At 34.0% G+C, this 23,697-nt stretch overlaps 1 protein-coding gene across 6 annotated transcripts in view; it reads right to left on the bottom strand.

Moving 5' to 3' along the window:
* ADAM18 (ADAM metallopeptidase domain 18) overlaps positions 1-23,697 on the bottom strand; it is a 155,589-nt gene that overhangs the window by 88,347 nt on the left and 43,545 nt on the right. For all 6 annotated transcript variants that reach the window (XM_054498862.2, XM_054498863.2, XM_054498865.2 and 3 more), the window contains exons 7-12: positions 23,261-23,326; positions 15,407-15,478; positions 15,040-15,206; positions 14,224-14,305; positions 7,299-7,435; positions 4,249-4,432 (exon numbers count right to left, since the gene is read on the bottom strand). In XM_054498862.2, the coding sequence (XP_054354837.2) occupies positions 4,249-4,432; positions 7,299-7,435; positions 14,224-14,305; positions 15,040-15,206; positions 15,407-15,478; positions 23,261-23,326 (708 nt within the window). The remainder of the gene's footprint in view (positions 1-4,248; positions 4,433-7,298; positions 7,436-14,223; positions 14,306-15,039; positions 15,207-15,406; positions 15,479-23,260; positions 23,327-23,697) is intronic.

The raw sequence follows: 23,697 nt of genomic DNA, 5'->3' as shown, positions 1-23,697 counted from the left end.
GTACACAAGGCTGAAATTAAAATGAAAGTGCAGACATCTCTTCAACATACTGCTATTATTTCCTTTGAATATATACCCAGTAATGGGATCACTGGATTATATGAAGTTCTAAGTTTTTGATGAACCTCCATACTGTTTTTGTAATGGCTGTACTAATTTATATTTCCATCACAGTGTGCAAAGCTTTCCTTTACTCCACACCCTTACCAACATCTGTTACCATTCATCTATTTTGATGATAGTATTCTGACAGGTGTGAGGTAATATCTCTTTCTGATTTTAGTTTGAATTACTCTGATTATTAGTGATTTTGAGCTTATTTTCATATACCTGTTGTCCATTTGTATGTCTTATTTTGAGAAATGTCTATTCAGGTCCTTTGCCCATTTTTAACTGGATTGTTTTCCTGCTATTGAGTGGTTGGAGTTCTTTATATATTTTTATATTAACCTTTTATCAGATGTACAGTTCGCAAATATTTCCTCCAATTCCTTAAGTTCTCTCTTTAGTCTGTTGACTGTTTCCTTTGCTGTGTAGAAGATTTTTAGTTAGATATAATTCCATTTCTATATTTTTGCTTTTGCTGTCTGTGTTTTTGGTGTGATATTTATGAATCATTGCCAGATCCAATGTTGTGGAGCTTTTTCCTATATTTTCTTCTAATAATTTTATAGTTTCAGGTCTTAGTTTTAAGTCTTTAGTCCATTTTGCACTGGTTTTTCATATTTTGTGAGACAGGGGTCTAATTTTATTCTTCTACATGTGAATATCCAGTTAGTAAACTGGATAGTTAGTAAACATGCTTTATTGTCACAAATCAATTGACTATAAATGTGTCAATTTATTTTTGGACTCTTTGTTTCATTGGTCTATGTGTTTTTATGTCATTATCATGCTGTTTTGATTACTATAGCTTTGTAGTGTATTTTGAAGTCAGGTATCGTGATGCCTCCAACTTTGCTCTTTTCACTCAGAATTGCTTGGGTTTTAAGGTCTTATGTGGTTTCTTATAAATTTTGGGGGGAAAAGAAAGATTAGACTGTTACTGTGTCTATGTAGAAAGAAGTAGATATAAGAGACTCCATTTTGTTCTGTACTAAGAAAAATTCTTCTGCCTTGAGATGCTGTTAATCTGTAACCCTACCCCCAACCCTGTGCTCCCTGAAACATGTGCTGTGTCAACTCAAGGTTAAATGGATTAAGGGCTGTGCAGGATGTGCTTTGTTAAACAAATGCTTGAAGGCAGCATACTTGTTAAGAGTCATCACCACTCCCTAATCTCAAGTACCCAGAGACACAATACACTGCAGAAGGCCGCAGGGACCTCTGCCTAGGAAAGCCAGGTATTGTCCAAGGTTTCTCCCCATGTGATAGTCTGAAATATGGCCTCGTGGGAAGGGAAAGACCTGACCGTCCCCTAGCCCGACACCCATAAAGGGTCTGTGCTAAGGTGGATTAGTAAAAGAGGAAGGCCTCTTTGCAGTTGAGATAAGAGGAAGGCATCTGTCTCCTGCTGTCCCTGGGCAACGGAATGTCTTGGTGTAAAAACCGATTGTATATTCCATCTACTGAGATAGGAGAAAACTGCCTTAGGGCTGGAGGTGAGACATACTGGTGGCAATACTGCTCTTTAAGGCATTGAGATGTTTATGTATATACACATCAAAAGCACAGCACTTTTTTCTTTACCTTGTTTATGATGCAGAGACATTTGTTCACATGTTTTCCTGCTGACCCTCTCTCCACTCTTACCCTATTGTCCTGCCACATCCCCCTCTCCGAGAAATGTCCGATAATGATCAATAAATACTGAGGGAACTCAGAAACTGGTGCCGGCACGCGTCCTCCGTATGCTGAGCACCAGTCCCCTGGGCCCACTTTTCTTCCTCTATACTTTGTCTGTGTCTCTTTCTTTTCTCAAGTCTCTCATTCCACCCGACGAGAAACGCCCACAGGTGTGGAGGGGCAGGCCACTCCTTCAAATTTGAAAATTGTTTTTCTATTTTCGTGCAAAATGTTATTGGGATTTTTATAGAGATTACATTGAATATGTAGATCACTTTAGCCACTATAGATATTTTAACAATATTAATTTTTCCAGTTCCTGAACATGGTTTATCTTTCCATTAATTTATTTCCTTTCATTCCTGCAACAATGCTTTATAGTTTTCAGTATACAGATCTTTCATCTCGTTGGTTAAATTTATTCCCAAGTATTTATTTTTTGTAGATATTGTAAATGAGACTGTGTTCTTAATTTCTTTTTCATACAGTTTGTTGTTAGTGTAGGAAGAGCTACTGATTTTTGTATATTGATTTTGTATCCTGCAACTTTACTGAATTTATTAGTTGTAAATTTTTGTTGGACACTAGCGTTTTCTATATATATGATCAAGTCATCTGCAGAGACAATTTAACTTCTTTTCTGAATTTGATACCTTTTATTTCTTAGTATTCTTAGTATTGCATAAGAAATTTTTTCTTCACTGCTATTAGTAGAAACTTACAACTTTATTTATTTTACAAAAAGCCTACAATTGTTTTTCAAAGTGACTGGATATAGAATCTGTGATAACTGTAATGGTGTTTCAGGGCCTCTGATGTCAGGAGTGTTATCACAGATTCTGTATAGAATCTTTCTGAAATGTCTTGGTTTTCATTTCATTTAACTTTCATACAGTTCAAATTACTCTCTAAATTCCCTTTTGATTAACAAACATTTTCTGCAAAAAACCAAATACTATTTCCAGACTTACTTGTCATATAGTATCTGTTGCAACTATTTACGTCTGCTATTATAGCACAAAAGCAGCACGGACAACATTCAAACACATGGGCATGGCTGTATTTCAATAAAACTTCATTTTCAAGAAGAGGCAGGCGGCAGCTGGATTTAACCAACTGGCCACAGTTAAAGAACTATGATGTAGAAAATGCCTCAGAGAATTTCCTCACAAAGAGAAAGGAATCTGGGACTGACCATCATAATTATCTGATGGCTGATCATTAGTTTCCAAGCACATTGAGCCCACCCTGCTAATGGATGCACATACCACTGAGATAACAGGAGGCACACTCCAGCAGATAGTCTCTGGTACTTGAAACAAAAATACTGCCGGAACAGCAAATATAAAGGGAATACTGATGGGACACTGGCTATATCTGCTCTTAGTGTCAATCTGCCTACATTCTATAGTTGTAGAAACTCAAAATGTGAAAACCTAGACCCAGAGTATCTTGCTTTATTTTATGCTTCATAAAAAATAGCTAGTATTTATTGGCAGGTAAATGATACCGTATTTAGGGGTAGGAGACTGCAAGATGAGCACAGTACAGCTTCTCAGAAAACTAAGACAGCATGGGAAAATATGAGATAATTGGAAACTTGTATATATATACATACATGTATGTGTGTGTGTACTATATATGTACTACATACATTTAAGTGTGATATATGTGTGTGTACATACACATATATAGATACACACAGCCTCATACATATAGGCTTTACCTTGTGAAATATAGGATGACTTAAGAGAAATTGAGAGAATTTAATGGTATGTTAAAATGTGGTGACAGCTGTTTATTTAGGGAGGAGGAATTCATGTAACTGTTGGGGGATAAATCATGAAGAAACTTTATTGAAATAGAGACAAATTATTAAATATTATAGGACAATAATATTTAAAATAGATTAAGTATGTCATCTCACCTGTTGAAAATAATGTTCATTGAACATTTGATTGATGAAATTATAATTGGGTGTACACATATATTTTAAAATGAATAAACAAAACAAATTTTGGTCATCCAAAAATTTGTAAATGCAGGAATGTCTGAGAAGGATTTAAAAACCTCATTATAATGTCTAGCAATTCTTGCAAGAACAAGAGATAGGGAAAAATTTGGATCACATTTAGTGTAGAGAAAATAGAGAATGAAGCCAAATGAGTTAGGAACTGAGATGTGGATAATAAAAAGGACTTCATTTAGCCAATATATTCAAAATCAATCTGCTAGCATGATTGACAACAGTTATGCAAAACTAGTGTTAGTGACAGATTTGCCTTCTCAATTTAAGAGTTGTGGGAATGTGATTTATACATCTTAACTCATCCTCTTTCTCATATTTCAGTTATAAATTAATGGCATAGTTGCATATATCATTTATATATACCATGACAAACATATCTTATGTTTTATCAGAAACATAAAAATTGTGCTCGAGTTTCAATCTTTGTTACTCACATTTTTATTACCACAGTCACATTCTTCATTGGATTCCAAAATCCCATTACCACACACCGGTTGATTTTGATGTAATTGTTGCAAATTTGAAAGCTTCTGAAGGCATTTAGCCTCAAATTTTGAAACAAAATATCTATAGTTGTGCATGCTGCAGTTGCTAAAAATCTTTCTGCCACTGGCACTCCTAAAATAAAATAATATTCCTCAGGCAAATAAACCTTGCTAATAAAACCACATCTAAACAACACTCCATACACAATCATATAAATCACAAGATGGCCACCCCAAAATCTATACTTTAGCAGGGATTCAACCAATGATAATTAAATTTTAATATTGCTTATCTTTAACATTCTCTAAAAAAATTGCATTAATAACCTATTTTCTCATCAAAGTAATGCAATAAGTTATGGTGGTTAAATCTATGTATCTATAGCTATGCATTTACATATCTCTATATCTAACCATCTGTCTATTGTTCCCTCTACATAGTGTGCTCTTCTGTTATATAGTTCAAGCTTTCTTCCTTCATTTTGTAGGGAAAAGAAAGAGAGATCAGACTGTTACTCTGTCTATGTAGAAACAGAAGACATAAGAAATCCCATTTTGACCTGTACCTTAAACAATTGCTTTGCTGAGATGTTGTTAATTTGTAACTTTGCCCCAGCCACTTTGCCCCAGCCACTTTGCCCCAACCTTGAGCTCACAAAAACGTGCTGTATGGAATCAAGGTTTAAGGGATCTAGGGCTGTGCAGGACGTGCCTTGTTAACAAAATGTTTACAAGCAGTATGCTTGGTAAAAGTCATCGCCATTCTCTACTCTCAATAAACCAGGGGCACAATGCACTGCAAAAAGCCACAGGGACCTCTGCCCTGGAAAGCCGGGTATTGTCCAAGGTTTCTCCCCATGTGATAGTCTGAAATATGGCCTCGTGGGATGACAAAGACCTGACCGTCCCCCAGCCTGACACCCGTAAATGGTCTGTGCTGAGGTGGATTAGTAAAAGAGCCTCTTGCAGTTGAGATAGAGGAAGGCCACTGTCTCCTGCCTGCCCCAGGGAACTGAATGTCTCAGTATAAAACCTGATTGTACATTTGTTCATTTCTGAGATAGGAGAAAAACCGCCCTATGGCAGGAGGCGAGACATGTTGGCAGCTATGCTGCCTTGTTATTCTTTACTTCACTGAGATGTTTGGGTGGAGAGAAACATAAATCTGGCCTACGTGCACATCCAGGCATAGTACCTCCCCTTGAACTTAATTATGACATAGATTCTTTTGCTCAGATTTTTTTTTGCTGACTTTCTCCTTATTATCACCCTGCTCTCCTACCGCATTCCTCTTGCTGAGATAATGAAAATAATAATCAATAAAAACTGAGGGAACTCAGAGACCGGTGCCGGCGCAGGTCCTTGGTATGCGGAGTGCCGGTCTCCTGGGCCCACTGTTTTTCTCTATACTTTGTTTCTGTGTCTTACTTCTTTTCTCAGTCTCTTGTCCCACCTGACAAGATATCCCACAGGTGTGGAGGGGCAGGCCACCCCTTCACATTTCAGTCAGATGTCTGCCCAAATGTTACCTCCCAGAGAGATCTTTCTTGACAACACTATCTTAAATTGTGCCCCCTCTTCATTCTCCTTCTACTTTCAATATTTTTCTATATAGCACTTTTGCATTATGTAAAAATAAGCTTCATTAATTTTTATTTTCAAAATTTCATCTCATATTACCTAAATTTCACACTAAAATATAAGTCCCGGGGAGATCTTTATTTACATGTTCACATGTATATTTCCACGTATATCTAGGAGAAATGTCTAATAGAGGCACAACAGACATTTCAAATATACTGTATGTGATATTGAACTACTTATGACAACCATGTCTGTTCTTAGTTGCTGAATGCTCCATTCTTTCAGTTGCTAAGGCTGATAACATTGGTGTGACCCTGGACTCTGTTCTTTCTCTCACAATCCATACCCAACACAAATATACATACACACTAGAATAGAACATAACCAATTAACAATTTTCATTTTGGTTACTTGTTAAAGTGATAATATTTTGGATCTATTGGGTTACATAAAATATATCATTAAAATATATTACCACAATTAATTTCACCTGATTATTTTGTTTTAATTGTTTTTAATTGCTTAATTAAAACATAAAATTATGTTTAATTTTAATTATGTTTAATTGCTTCTAGAAAATTTAAAATTACATATGTGACTCACATTTTATTTCTATTGGACAGCACCATGGTAGACAATCATGTATTAGACAGCACTATAGCACTATGTTAGACAATCATGTCTCAGATAGCAATACTTAAACAGCAAAATCTGAGATGACAGAGGTTCTGGGTAGTCCTTTAAGCCTCCAAGGAAAGACATGTATAGTTTCTAAAGTTTCAGAGTTGGAAGTTTAAGAGCAAAAAGAAATGCCTTAGCTTATTTTAACAGTCGTTTGTTGTGGAACAAATATGAAAAAGTAAGAGGAATATTACACAGAATAATGTTATTTAATCAGATTGTCTCTATTATTTTAAAATACTTTGTTTTAATAGGAATAAGTATTACCATACTTTTGCAAGACACTCTCATGCAAAAAGCTACAAATACTGGGCACTAAAATCTCTTCACACAAAATTAGTGCATAAATAGATATGGACTCAGAAGTTATCTTTTACCTGGACTATATAATTTCCAACAACTGAAAATTAAAAGTATTGTTTACAAAATAAGACTTTTGTTTAAGATGGGTACAAAGCAACTAAGTTTTGAAACCTCTGCTTAAAAGTTGGGCATGACAAGAAAGAATATGAATGCGATGTCAGTGATGTGTATGTGTGTGCACAGACACAGATATAGATCAATCTATAGTATATATCCCTAAGTATACAGAATTTTTGTGTGATAACTTTACAAGCATGATATAACTTTCTAGCCATTGATGTGGTGTAGAATATAAAAGTTTAAAAACATCATCACATTTTGGAAACAACCTTATAAAAATATAAGTGAAATTAATTAAGAAAACATCTTACACTGCTTCATGATTCATGATGCATGTAGCTCTCAGACAGAAACACTGAGTGATGTCATCATATGTTAATCCTACATTAAGGCCAAGCAGTTGAGCTATAATAACCGAAAATCCCTCTAAACCCATTGCATCTGGATACTAAAATAAAGGACATGAAAGAGAAAAATATTATGTGTGAAAACAAAAGCAAGTAATAACTTGAAATATTTTTACTCCTATCATATTTTCTATTTTAATACTTCTTATATTGAGCATACTTCACAAAAATTATTTTGGTATGCCATTTATTTATCTGCCCTAATTTATTGATTAAGAAGCATGAAACAAGTAATCAAACTATGATAGTCTCTGGTTTTAAATTTTGCACGCCAAAATTCCATAGCTTTGAACAGGTGGTATTTCTGACACAACACATTTATTTCACTTTCTCATTAAATCAATTCATCCAATGAATAGGTATCAATTCAGTGTACTCATGTGTCAGGCATTATGATAGATGGTAGGAATATAGTGGCATGTATGAAAGAAAAGGACTTTGTTCACATCTATAGCTTATATTATAGAAAGAGAGACAATTAACAGTAATCTGCAATAAACTTTCTATGTAAAAATAGATGGTTACACATGCTTTTAAGAAAATAAAGTACTCCAACAGAAAATTTTATGGAGGGGTATAAAATAAGGTAGTTAAGTAAGGTAGTTAGAACATCTTCTTTGTGAAATTTATATTTAGGCTGAGATACAAAGTATGGGAAATGACCCAACATTATGTATATGTATAGGGGGCTGGAATGGGGACCTACCGAAAAGTTGTGTATAATGACTAAAGTGAAGAAATGACAGGACAGAAGCCAGAGAGTCAGACACAATCACAGTAAAGAAATCTGGGCCAGGTGCAGTGGCTTAGGCCTGTAATCCCAGCATTTTGGGAAGCCAAGGCAGGAGGACTGCTTGAGGCCAGGAATTCAAGACCAGCCTGGGCAACATAGTGATACTCCGTCTCTACAAAAAAAAATTAAAAATAGCCAGCAAGGTGATGCACACTTGCAGTCCCAGCTATTTGGGAGAAGGCAGGGGAATGACTTGAGCCCAGGAGTTTGGGGTTGCAGTGAGCTGATTGCACCACTGTACTCCAGCCTGGGCTACAGAGTGAGACCCAGTCTCAAAGACCAAAACAAAACAAAAAATAAATATGAAGTGAGAAGATATTAAAAAATGCTTGCTAACAGTGTGGACTCGAAGTGTTTTTCATATTATTTATCTTTGATAAATAAATAATGATATATTTCTTAGCTCTTTAATCATTACAAACAAAAATCTGAGAACATGTCTAATTTTTCTATATCAATTTAAATGTATAACTAGAAAATCTGTGTAATGCATAGCTAAAAGAAAAAAGATTGTGTACATGTTTGTATGTATATGACTGAAAACACAGAATTGGCAATATGAAAAAAAAACTAATAAGTATCCTTTCCTATTATCCTGTAATAAATATGTTTAAAAGTTACAGTGTCAGAATTTGAAAGGAGTTAAAGCCAGAGCAGAATATGAGGAATATGATATCTAGGCTGACCATTATGTTTTGGGGCAAGATACAAAAACCAAAAGCTAGACTTTTGATACTAGATCAGAGAGGGAAATATGGTCTTGCACTTCCAGTATAAATGGCGCTCTTATAAAAAGAAGGTATTTAGATACAGTGACAGAGACACAGAAAGAACTTCATGTGAACAGAAAGGCAAATATTGGGGTAATGCATCCATAAGCCAAGAAATGCCAAAGATTGCCGGCAAAACACCGGAAGCTAGGGCAAAGGCAGAGAAGAGATTGTCTTTCACAGCCCTCAAGAGGAACCACTCTGTTCATTTTGATTTCAGAACTCTATTTTATTCAGAACTGTGAAGCAATACATTTCTGTTGATTAAGTGCTCAGTTTGCGGTATTTTGTTATGGCAGTCCTGGAAATCTAATACAGACCCCCTAATATATCATAACCCAAAGTAATATATCTTAAAAGTGCCCAGGAATGGGGAAGATACATTACATAGTGAGGAAAAGGTAAGAATTACAGCAAAGTTGTCATCAGAACAGTGCAAAAGAGTGAACAGTAGGAAAATCTCCTCAAAAGTGGCATTAGATAAGGATGCCCTCTCTAACCACTCCTATTCAACATACTATTGAAAGTTCTAGCAAGGCAATCAGGCAAGAGAAAGAAGGCATCCAAAGAAGAAGTCAGACTATCCCTGTTTGCAGATAACATGATACTATCTCTAGAAACTCCACAATCTCATGCCAAATAGTTCTTAAACTGATAAGCAATTTCAGCAAAGTCTTAGAACACAAAATCATATGCAAAAATCACTAGTATTCCTATACACCAATAATAGTCAAGCCAAGAGCCAAGTCATAAAGGGACTCACATTCACAATTGTCACAAAAAGAATAAAATACCTAGGATACAGCTAACTATGGAGGTGAAAGATCTCTACAAGGAGCATCACAAACCACTGTTCAAAGAAATCAGAGATGATAAAAACAAGTGGGAAAACATCCCATGCTCGTGGACAGAAAGAATCAATATTGTTAAAATGGTCATGCTGCCCAAAGCAGTTTATAGATTCAATACTATTGCTATTAAACTACCATTTACATTCTTCACAGAACTAGAGAAAAATACCTTAAAATTCATATGGAACCACAAAAGAGACTGACTAGAAAGGCAATTGTAAGCAAAAAACAAACAAAAAACGAAAACAACAAAAAAACAAAGCTGGAGACATCATGGTTGCTACCTGACTTCAAACTATACTATAGGGCTATAGTAACCAAAACAGCATTGTACTGATAGAAAAACAGACACCTAGACGAATGGAACAGAATAGAGATCCCAGAAATAATAACACAGGCCTACAACTATCTGACCTTCAACAAACCTAACAAAAACAAGCAAAGGGGAAAGAATTCTCTATTTAATAAATGGTGCTGAGATAACTGGCCATAAGCAGAAGAATGAAACAGGGCCCCTTCCTTGTACCATATACAAAAATTAACTCAGGATGGATTAAAGACTTAAAATTAAAACCCAAAACTATAAAATCCCTGGAAGACAAGCTAGGCAGTACCATTCAGGACATAGGCAGGGGCAAAGATTTCATTATGAAGATGCCACAGCAATTGCAACAAAACTGAAAATTGACAAAAGGGGTCTAATTAAACTAAAGAGCTTCTGCACAGCATAAGAAACTCTCAATAGAGTAAACAATCTAGAGAATGGGAGAAAATTTTTGCCAACTATGCATCTGACAAAGGTTTAATATCTAGCATCTGTAGGGAACTTAAGGAAATTTACTAGAAGACAAAAACTAACAACTCCATAAAAATTGGGCAAAGGACATGAACAGGCATTTTTCAAAAGAAGAAATACATGTGGCCAACAATCATATGAGAAAAAGCTCAATATAACTGATCATTAGAGAAATGCAAATCAAAATCACAGTGAGATACCATCTCACACTAGTAAGAGTGGCTATTACTAAAAAGTCAAAAAATAACAGATGCTGGAGAGGTTGTGGAGAAAGAGGAACACTTATACACTGCAGGTGAGAGTGTAAATTAGTTCAGCCATTGTTGAAAACAGTGTGGTGTTTCCTCAAAGACCCAAAGAGAGAAATACTATTAGACCCAGCAATTTCATTACTGGGTATATACCCAAAGGAATATAAATCATTCTAAATACTATGCAGCCATAAAAAAGAATGAGATTATGTCCTTTGCAGGGACATGGATGGAGCTGGAGGTCACTATCCTTAGCAAACTAACACAGGAACAGAAAACCAAATACCATATGTTCTCACTTATAAGTGGGAGCTAAATGATGAGAACACATGGACACCTAGAATGATGAGAACATATGGACACCTAGAACACATGGACACCTAGACACATGGAGCAACACACACTGAAGCCTATCAGAGGATGGAGGGTAGGAGGAGGGAGAGGATCAGAAAGAATAACTAATGGGTACCAGGCTTAATACCTGGGTGTTGAAATAATCTGTACAACAAATTATATAACAAAGCTGCAGTAAACAAAACAGCATGGTATTGGTACAAGAACAGACACACAGACCAATAGAACAAAATAGAGAACCCAGAAATAAGACCACACACATACAACCATCTGATTGAACAAAACAAGCAATGGGGAAAGGATTGCCTATTTAATAAATGGTGCTGGGCGAACTGGCTAGCCATAAGCAGAAGAATAAAACTGGACCCCTTCCTTACACCTTATACAAAACTTAAGATGGATTAAAGACTTAAATCTAAAACCCCAAACTAAAAAACCCTGGAAGACAAGCTACACAGTACCATTTGGGACATAGGCATGGGCAATGATTTCATGAAAAAGATGCCAAAAGCAAGTGTAACAAAACCAAAAATTGACTAATTAAACTAAAGAACTTTTGCACAGCAAAAGAAATGATCAACAGAGTAAACAGACAACCTACAGAATGGGAGAAAATTTTTGCAATCTACCCATCTGACAAAGGTCTACTATCCAGCATCTACATGGAACATAAACAAATTTACAAGAAAAAAGAAACCCATTACAAAGTGGACAAAGGACAAGAACAGACACTTCTCATAAAAAAAAAAAAATATGTGGCCAACAAACATGAAAAAAAGCTCAACATCACTGGTCATTAGAGAAATGTAAATTGAAACCACAATGAGATAGCATCTTACATCAGTCAGAATTGCTATTATTAAAAAGTCAATAAACAACAGATGCTGGCGAGATTATAAAGAAAAAGGAATGCTTTTACATTGTTCATGGGAGTGTGAATTAGTTCAACCATTGTGGAAGACAGTGTGGCAATTCCTCAAAGACTTAGAGGCAGAAATACCATTTGACTCATGAATCCCATTACTGACTATATACCCAAAGGAATATAAATCATTCTGTAATAAAGACACGTGCACACATTTATTTATTGCAGCACTAGTCACAATAGCAAAGACACTGAATCAACCTAAATGGCCATCAAGATAGACTGGACAAAGAAAATGTGGTACATATACATCATGCAATACTTTGCAGCCATAAAAGAAATGAGATTATGTCCTTTGCAGGGACAGCGATGGAGCTGGAAGCCATTATCCTCAGCAAACTAATGCAGGAACAAAAAGTCAAATACCACATATTCTCACTTATAAGTGGGAGCTGAATGATGAGAACACATGGACACATGGGGGGAACAACACACACTGGAGCCTGTTGGAGGTTGGAGGAGTGGGAGGTGGGAGAGGATCAGGAAGAATAGCTAAAGGATGCTGGGCTTAATATCTATGTGATGGAATGATATGTGCAGCTAAACAGCATGGCACACTTTTAACTAGGTAACAAACCTGCACATCCTGTACATGTACCCTTGAATTTAAAAGTTGGAATAAAAAAATTAAAATTTTGTCTATCATATAACTTTCACACAATTTACTTCCCATTTTTCTTTGTCAGTAAATTATAGGAGCTCATTTCTACCAAAATGAGCAAAATATGAAAGAGGGATACACATAATACAAAGGAAACCAGATTGAAAATTCTCCAACCCTGTGCATGCATCAAGTGTAATACAGATTGGTAAAACAGACAATTTCTCCAGAATGTCTCCAAGAAAGGAAAGAGGAATTTCTGAAACAAGGAGAAAACTAGAAGCAATGTATAATTTTATTAAATAGTTGTTGCGCAAATCAATATAATGCAATTATTAAATTTAGGAAGAACAAAAAGGCACACGATCAAGGCAATTTAACCTTAGTTCATTACTTGGCTCATTAGGGAATAAGACACAATTCAAATGAGGTATATAATTATAAAGGGGGAATGAAGGAGTCGAAATATGGATATGATGAACTATTAGGATGTTACATTCTAACTTCAATAATAGGAAGTCAATAGATAATACTCACATTTGAAGAGTCAGGAAACTTCATGCGCATATTTTTAAGAAATACATAGTAAAAGAATGAACAAATCATTCCTGCTCATAAGAACATAAATGATTGTTATAGACATAATAGTGAGCAAAATAGAGCAGGCAAGAATACACACTGTGTCCTGCTTACATAAACTTCAAAAAGAAGTAAAATTAAACAAAGGCAACAGGATAGTGGTTTCCTTTGGTAGGGGTAATAGGTGGGAGGACGCATGATTCACAAGTACCTTCTGAAGTGTTGATAATATTCTATTTTTTGGTCTTTGTAGTGTTTATACCTATGCATAAACTCGATAAAAATTAATTGTGCTATATACTTTGACTTGTGGAATTTTATCTATATAATATATTTTGTACTTCAACAAAACTTTTCTTTGAAAAGAAATGAACATGGAGTTATATGGTTACAAAGAAGAAATTTTCTAATTGAGAAAGATGATTTAAGGGTTGTAGATTTTGCAGGAAGCAGTTTTATCCACATACAAATTTTCAATATCTAAAAACAATATATATTATTTATGCATTCATATATTTATTAAAATAGCATAAAGTATGCATAAAATTGCAAGCACAAATTCATGATTTTTGCTATTTATTGAACTTGGAGGAAATGTGCAGGAGGCTTTAACATTGCTCTAATGCTTTATTTATTTAAAAATCTAAAGCAAATGTTCGTGTCCATTATGACCAGTTGGTGAGTGGTTACACTAAGGTTTGTTCACATAATATTCTTTGTATTTGAACTTTATAAATAAATAAACTTTCTGAGATGCTATTAATTTTGTCCCAATAAAATAATAATAATGAATATACACATACAGAAAAAGATCAAGTGGTTTTACACTATTTAACTACTTAAATTAATACTTATAAAATAATATAAGGCCTAAAAATCCTGATGTAAAGAAGAATAAAAATTACATACCGTAGCAATACCTGCATCATAGCTTTTATCGCATATGGTGCCAGGAAGTGTTGCTCCCACATATTTAGGATGTTTCCTGTAACTACATTGTTATAATTTTTTATTAACATAGTTATGCAAAACAATTTGTAAGCTTATTTATTAAATTAAACCTTCCTTATATAAAATTTTAAAAATGACTTTGCAAATATATAAAGCTTCAAACTAGGTAATATCTAATAAACTACACAAAATACTAAAATCATTGACTTTAATCAATTCACTTTAATACCAATGTAATTTCCTTGTATAGCTCCTAAAATGGATATAATTTTATTAGCTCAAATTCAACTTAGTTTAGTTACCAAAAGTTAAAGAGAAAATAATTTTTAATTTGCGGAAGAAGCAATCTTACCAGTCCTAAAGATAAGCATTTTTAAATATTAAATATTAGAAAAAACCCAAATCCCTCCTAGTAAAAAGTAGCCATGAAATGTATTAATCATGAATAATTTTAACTGAATAGTCTCCGTTTTTACATCATTCATAAACTAAGTATTATATGTTTTCTGTAGTAAAGTCAATATCATAGAAGTTCATGAAATGCAGGTTTTTGAAATAATACTTACACTCCAAACTATTCTAATAAAAAACTGATTATTGTTACTTTTATTATATTTTTACGTACACTAGCACCTCTATGACAAAGCCTACTAATTCTTAAACACTTTCAAAGGGGCTTAGAAAAAACTGAAGAACACGATAAATTCACTAAATTACCAATTTAAAAAAATTATTTATGCAGATATCTTTATTAATGTAGAGCATTGTGCTTACACAAGTAAGTATGCTATGTCATGGGGCCGTAGGATGAGATAGTCCCGTTTCCATGCCAAAAATCTTTGTAATATATCATCAGCATCCCCACTGGTGGAAATCTGGTTTTCATTTGACCACAATTCCAAGGAAGACAGTATAACAGTCAATTTGAACTGAGTAAACATCTAAAAATAAGATTTATTGTACATTTTTAAAGAACAAGTTATTACATTTAAAAGGTACATTAAAAAATAAACAAAATGTTCCAGTATTTTGAGTATTAAACTAATAAAAAGTATTTAAGTTATTCATTGGCCAAGATAGAACCCAAATTATATTAAAGAAACTTTCATGAAAATGGAAATGTGAAAAAGTAAAAACTTACAGTGTTGACAAGCCCGATAACCTGGACAATTTTTTGTGTTACAGCCATCATTTCAGATCCCATATAATCATACTGAAAAAGAAATTTTATTTTTCATGAAAGTATTATTTTGAATCCATGTGAATGAAATGATATTTAGGCATTGTATTAGATATTTATAAGTAATCTAGAGCTGTTTTAAAGTACATAGGAGAATGTAGATTTGAGCAAATTCTATGCTATTTTATATAAGGGTCTTAAGATTTTATGAATTATATATTATGTATATACATATATATAATACACATATGGAAATATTATTAAGCCTTGAAAATGGTTGTCCTGTCATTTGTGAAAACATGGATGAATCTGGAGGACATTATGCTAAGTGAAATAAGCCAGATACAGAAAAGAAAATAATACATGACATCTCACTTATATGTGGTATCTAAACGAAACAAAACAAATATATTCAAATACATGGAAACAAAGTGAAAAGGTGGTTGTCAAGGGGCAGAGGGCTGAGTGTGGGGAGAAATGTGGAAACAGCATTCATAGGATACAAAGTTTGGGTTATGTAGAATAAATAAGTCTAGAGACCTAATGTACAAAGCGAGAACTACAATTAACAATATTGTTTTATATACTGAAAATTAGCTAAAACAGTAGATTTTAGGTACTTTTACCATAAAAATGTAACACTATGTATATAAAAACATCATGATGTATACATCTTAAACATATATACTTTTAAAAAGAATAAAAGGTTAGAGAGAAGATATAAATTGCCAATATCAGGAATGAAAGAGGATTATAATATCACAGGATGATAATAAAGTATGAAAATACTGATGCCAATAACTTATTACATTTTAATACATTTGAAAATACTATTTAAAATGGCATTTGCCAAAATGGCCAAAGGTAAAGTTCAAAGAATCATATAACTATTAAAGTGGATTCTGTAATTTTAAACCTTCCCATTAAAATATCAGGTTAATAAAGAAATATATGGGTTAATTGTTGGACAGGTGCAGTGGCTCATGCCTATAACCCCAACACTTTGGGAGACTGAGGCATGGACAACATGGTGAGACTTCGTCTCTTTAAAAATTTTTAAAAAATTATCCAGGCTTTGTGGTGCATGCCTGTAGTCCCAGTTACTTGGAAGGATGAGGCAGGAGGACTGGTTGAGGCCAGGAGTTCGAGATTGCGGTGAGCTATGATTTTGTCACTGCACTCCAGGCTGCACAAGAGAGTGAGGCCCTGTCTCTCTCTCTCTCTCTCAAAAAAAAAAAAAACCTTAATGGTTACGGATATTTAAATAATAAGTAAAGAATAAGTAAAGGCATTTGCACAAAAATCATTCAGAATGTAGGAAAAGGGCAGACATTGTCATTTGTTTTATGAAACCAACACTACTTTAACAACAGCTTAACAAGAAAAGGTTTTTTTCGGATATTCTTGTCAAACATAAAATGGATTCTCAATGTAACCAAGAGAAAATTCAGGCAAGTCCAAACTGAGAAACATTTCTACAAAATAACTGGCACGTATTCTCTAATCGTGCCAAGGTACATGAAAGACAAAGATCATAGTAATGCCACAGATTGGAGTAGAAAAAAGAGACATGTGAACTCAATGGAATGTAGGCTCTTATAATTGAGGACTGAATTAGGAAAAAGACATTTGTGGGAAAAATGTCAAAAATTTTATAATAGTTAACAATGTAGAAACATTAACTTTTATGTTTTGATTACTATATTATGATTATATAAGAGGTTAACTTAGGAGAAGTTGTGAAAATAATCTTTACTGTTTCTTAACTTTCATGTAAGTCTAAAGTTCTTTTGAAATAATAAGTTCAAAATAATAAAATGCAGCTAAAGAGCAAAGAGGGATATTCCACCAATATCATTGGTGAACATTAGAAATGTTGATACTACAAATATACCAGTTTTTAAAAGATAAAAGAATGTGTTACAAATTCATTCCAAGAAATTTGATAATTTAGATCATTTTAAAAATTTACTTGAAAACCTATGCCTTAGTCCATTTGGCCTGCTACAAAAGAATAACACAGACTGGGTATTATAAAAAAGAGAAATCTATTTCCTCACATTTCTGGGAGTGGAGAAGTCCAAGAACAAGTTGCTAGCATCTGGTCTGGTGAGGGTCTTCTTGCTGCATCCTCACATGGCAGAAGACAGAAGAGCAAGCTACACATTGCTTTTCTAAGGGCCTTAATCTCATCGGTAAGGGAAGAAGTTCTCGTGCACTAATCACCTCTAAATGGTCCCATTCCTTAATACCATCACATTGGCCATTAAGTTTTAATGCCTGAATTTTGGAAGGAACACATTCAAACCCTAACATTCCACCCCTAGTTTCCCAAAATTCATGTCATTCTCACGTACAAAATACCTTCATCCCATCCAAATAGTCCTAAAAAATCCTAACTTGTTCTATCATCAACTTTAAAGTCTAATTTCAAAATCTCACCTAAACATTATATGAGTAAGACTCAAGGCAAGATTTATTCTGCGGCAAATTCATTTCTAGCTGTGAGTCTATGAAATCGAACAAGTTATATGCCTCCAAGATACAATGGTGGGACAGGCATAGGACAGACATTCCCATTTCAGAAAGAAGAAAGAGTCAAGAAGAAGGGAATAGGAGGCCCCAAGCCAATGCAAAACCCAACAGAGCAAACAATATTAAATCTTAAGGCCTGCAAATGATCTTTCACTCCATGACCCACCCACGAGACACACTGGGGTGGGATTTGAGCCCCAAAGGCTTTGGGTGGCACCACCCTAATAGCTTTGCTGTGTGCAGCCCATGTTTCAGCTCTCACACATTGAAAATGCATGCATGCAGCTTTCCCAGGTGTTCCTTCCTGTTGGCTTTATAGTTCTGGGGTGTTGTGGGTGGCCCAGCACCTATGTCTCTGCTGGGCATTGCCTTAGTGGGGTCTCTCTGAGGCATCCTTTGACTTATAGGTGGAGGTAGCCATGCCACCACAGCTCTTGCACTCTGGGAGCCTGGAGAGTTAGCACCAGGTGGATACAGCCAAGGTTCACAGTCTGCACCCTTTGAAACCACAGACTGAGATGTACCTGGGCCCAGCTGAGCTACAGCCAGGGCAGCAGAGAAGTGCCTGGCTGTGATGCAAGGATCTTAGACCCGAGGTGGCCCTGGTGTGCAAGTCTCAAGGTCCTATAAGCATTCTGGCTTCCCTCTTTAACTTGTCTTGCTTACAAATACCCGGCACTCTTGGGCTTGTAATGGGAAGGCAGCCTTGAAGATCGCCAAAATGTCTTTATGGTTATTCTCCTCTTGTGTTGATAAATAGCAGCTGACTTCCTCTATCCACACAAATTTTCTTTAAAGGTCACTTGACACACTCTTGCTATTCTCTCTCATATATACTTCCCCCAACCCCCCACCCCCCACCCCCCACCTTTTTTTTTTTACAGGGCAAGGCTGAGAGTTTTTCAAATCTTTACATTCTTCTTCCCTTTTAATTGTAAAATCCATATTTAAACCATTTATCTTGTCTCAAATTTTACTATAAATAAGTAGGAAAAGCCATGCAGCATCCTGAACACCTTGCTGCTTAGAGATTTCTTTTGCCAAATACCTGAGTTCATCATTCTTAAGTTCTGCCTTCCATAAAGTTCTACGGCATGGGCATAATTCAGCCAAGTGATTGGCCACTTTATAACAAGAGTGGCCTTTCTCCCAGTTTCCAATACGTTGGACCTCACTTCCATCTGAGCTCTCATAAGAACAGCCTTTACTGTCCATATTTCTACCAGCATTCTGTTCATGACCACTTAAGTAATTTCTAAAAACTGTTCATAACCACTGATCTCTAAAAAGATTCACAACTTCCCTACTTCTCTTCTTCTGAGCTCTCATCAGAATCACCCTTCATGCCCCACTAGCAGTAATACAAGCTTATTCCATTATTTACTTCAAAACAGCTCCTGCTTCAACCCATTTCCAGGTACCAAAACTATTTCCACATTTTTAGACATTTGCAGTGGCAACACTCACTCCTGATACCAATTTCTGTCTTGGTCTATTTGTGCTGCTATGACAGAATATGACAGATTGGGTAGTTTGTAAAAAACACAAATTTATTGTTCATAGTCTTAGAGGCTGAGAAGTCTGACATCAAGGCACCACAAACTGGTCTGGTGAGGACCTTTTTGCTATGTCCTCATGGGGAGGAAAGCAGAAAGGCAAGCTACAGAATGCTGCATGAAGTCTCTTTTATAAGAGACTTTTATAAGAGACTTAATCCCATACATGAGAGAAGAAGCTTTCATGACAGAATTGCCTCATGCCTTAAAGCATAACATTAGCCATTACATTTCAATACGTGAATTATGAAGGGGACACGTTCAAACCATAGCAATCTAACTTTTAGAAAGTAAAACAAGTTTAAAGAAAATCTAAACTTCCCTATGTATATCATATGTAAAGAAATTTAATGTGTACTTTAAAATGTTTCCTCAAAGAAAACTTAAGGTCTACAGGTTTTCAGAGTAAATTCTTCCAACTATGTGTGGACGGGGTCATACTCATAATATCTCAATTCTCGAAGAGACTATAAGAAGAAGAAAACTCACTAACTTATTTGATGAGGCTAGGATAATCTTGATAACAAAGAGAAAAATCATTATAAGAAAGGAATATAACATACCATTATTTCATGAACGTAAACCCTAAAATCAAAAACAAAATATTAAATAAAAGATCAGGTTATTTGTAAAAATTGATTAAAATGTAATAAATAAGTAGTGTGTATTTTAGAAACACAAGTATGGTTCTCTATATCCATTGATCATCTCTGTAAGAGCAGAAAAATTTTGATGAAAAACAGCTATCCATGACAAAAATCTTGGAAAACAGGGAATATAAGGGAGCCTTCTCAATATTATAAAGATCACCTACCAAAAACTAAGAGCTAACATGAAACTCAGAGAGAATGGTTAATCTGTAAGTTAGGGGAAAATTTAGGAATGTACACATCAGTCTATTTAACATTGTACTGCAGAGTCAAGCAAGGACAATAAAAGAATAAAATGAAATAAAAGTAAAATAAATAGATAAATTGATAAACACATGTATACATAAATAGCAAAAAGGAGTAAAAATTGAAAAAGAAAAAAATTAAAAATTAAAATTTAAAATTAAAAAAATTAAAATTCATAAATAATATGATTGTGTACATAGAACATTAAAAATCTACAAAAAATGAAACTCACAAGAATTAATGAGTAAATTATGCAAAAAATAACACGATATAAGATAAATTGTGTGTCAACTATGTTTTCATAAACCAGGGCAAAAATACTTAAATGTTAAATTAAGAATACTATTTACTAGGGCATCACAAAATCATCAAATGCATAACAATAAAACTAACAAAGATGTTCAAGAACACTATAGAACACTGACGAAAGGAATTAACAAAAAATGTAAAGATGTATGTGAGGGGGTTCTCCTTATTCAGAGATTGGATGACTCAGTATTGTTAAGATCACAATTCTTTCCAAAGTGAGCTAACCATTCAATGTAATTCCAAAATCAAAATTACGGTATTTTTGCAAAATTGTAGAGAGTGATTCTAAAATGGATTTAAATAAAAGGGACCCAGAATAGTCAAAGCAATAATTAAGATTAGAAAAAGGACAAAACCAAATAAATTATATAACTATAAAGCCACAGTAATGAACACAGTGAATTATTGATTCAATAAAACAGAAATAGGGCAATGGAAGTGAACAGCAACCTAAGAAATAGGCCACACACAATTCTACTACATAATTTTTAAAAATTGCTAACAGAATTGAATGGAGTAAGAGATACTTTCCATAAGTGGAGATGCAGCAAATGGATGTCTATATGGAAAAAAGACAACCTGACTCACAGCATACACCTCTCTCAATTAAAAATATACCATAAAACTTATTTTAAAAGGTAAAGAAAAATATATAAAATGATATGGAAGAAAGTAAAATTACGTCCTTGGAATAAGAAAATATTTCTTAAATCAAAAACAAAAGGAAATTAAGAAAACATAAATTGGACTTAAATTAACTGTGGTTCAGAATGCATGTCTATCAAAAGACATCATTAAATGAGTGTAAAATTAAGCCACAGACTGGGAGAAAATAGCCTTAATACAGCTATCTGAAAAAGGCCTCATATTTGGAATATATAAGGAATTCACATAAAATAGCAAGGAAATTATTAAAATGAGGAAAACTTATACATTTGCTCTTTAAAAAATCCAAATAGTAAACAATGATATGAAAATATGCTCAAACTCAATCATGTGTTAAATGCACCTAAAAACCACCATATGATATCACTATATATCCACTAAAATGGCTAAGATTTTTAAAAGTTTATAAATTCTGTTTGTAATGATACAGAATTCCTGAACCTTTCATACATTGCTGATAGAATAGGATATTACTATAATAACTTTTTAACTGTTTACCAATATTGTCTAAAGGTAACATACCAATCCCATGATATAACTATTTCACTCCTAGGCAGATACCAATAGAAATTATGTCTACCAAAACACATGAGCAAGATTGGTGATAACAATTTTATTCATAATAGCACCAAATTGTGGTATTCTTCACGTTAGTATACAAGAAATAAACTACTGTTATGGGCAACAATGTGAATAAATCTTAAAGACATTATATTTAACAAAATAACCTAGATGCTACAGAATATATAATCTACAATTTACACTTTTGGATCTACCTGATTGTATTATATTTATCTGCTAAATGCTAGTAATTCATCTAAAAATCTATTCTATGAAGCCTTTCCTTAAGAATTCCTACATATTTCTCAATTCTATCCTGTTACTTTGTGAGTATATATATAGGTATATAAGTATACATATAACTTATATATACACATATATAATGTATGTAGTGCATCATAATTATTTGGTTGCATATCTGTCTTTTCCATTAAAATATGAATTCTTGAAAGTAGAATTTCCAGTGATTAGTCTGTGTTTTGCATTTAGTAAATATATAATAGTACTAATTTTAAAAATAAATATACATTTAAAACCAGAGGTGTATTTGTTCAAAAACTATGCTGAAACATATTTTAAGAATAAACAAAAAATATAAACACTACTATTGTTGAAGTGAAATTTTTGTTAGCAATAAAGGTTTTAAAATGACATTAAAGCAACAAACTGAATTAGTTGAAAACTTTGCAAGAGAGAAAATATCAAGTGAATATGCTTTATAAGATGGTAAAAATGTGTATTCAGTAAAACAATGTGACCAGAAAGGATGGAGCAGATTAAGAGAAGGGATAGGCCATTAGGGGTTAAAGTCAAAGAGATACTGACTGAGCTGGAGTGGAGGAAGCAGATAGTGTAGGGCATTCTAGGCTAGTTTGAGCTGTTACTCATAATAAGGTCACAAATATTGATTTATCTAACACACCTAAAATAAAATATCTTTTATTTTAAAATATTAATAAAACTGTATTGTGCCTTTAAAATTAAAACAAAACTTTCACTAAGTTATAAAAAGAAAGAAAGAGTGAAAGAAAGAGGAAGGAAGGAAGGAAAGAAGGAAGGAAGGGAGGGAGGAAGGAAAACAAAGGGAGTGAATGATGGAGGGGTAGAGGAAGAAAAGGGAAGACAGAGGGGAGGGGAGGAAAAGAGAGGAGAGGGAGAAAATAAGGAGACAATGGAGGAAGGGAAAGAAGGAGGAAGAGAGAAAAGGAAGAAGACAGGAAGGCAAGAAGGAAAGTTCTTTCTTGAAAGCATACTTAGTTCCTTCTTGAAAGACCTCTTCAAAGCATACTTACCAAAGCTTTTTCCACTATAATGTATATTTCCAGATATTGGGGTAATAGTTTTGAAAGATTTTTTGTCTGGAAAACAACAACAACAGGGATTTATAAAATGTTAACATGTATTGAATTTAAGAGAAAAAGATGACATGTAAAGACAGCAAAAAATTGCATATAAAATTTTCATGAGGACTTAAATATAAAAATTAATTCCAATGTGGAAAATTTTACTTCAAAACATATTCCAAGCTTAAAATATTTACAATGAACCTGCTAGAGTAATGTAAGGGTCTAGACTCTGTTAATGCTGAATGAGAAAAAAAAACATAAACATAAAAATACACCTTCTGCTGTCTTCATCTGCTGAGAAATTTGTACTTTGAACATTTTTCACTGACTGTCTTATGAAGGACTATAGCAACACTAACTGTGGCATACTGCAAATTGTCCAT

The sequence above is a fragment of the Pongo pygmaeus genome, chromosome 7 (genome assembly GCF_028885625.2).
Source record: "Pongo pygmaeus isolate AG05252 chromosome 7, NHGRI_mPonPyg2-v2.0_pri, whole genome shotgun sequence".
Taxonomy (NCBI): domain Eukaryota; kingdom Metazoa; phylum Chordata; class Mammalia; order Primates; family Hominidae; genus Pongo; species Pongo pygmaeus.
This window is presented reverse-complemented; position numbering and strand designations above follow the sequence as displayed.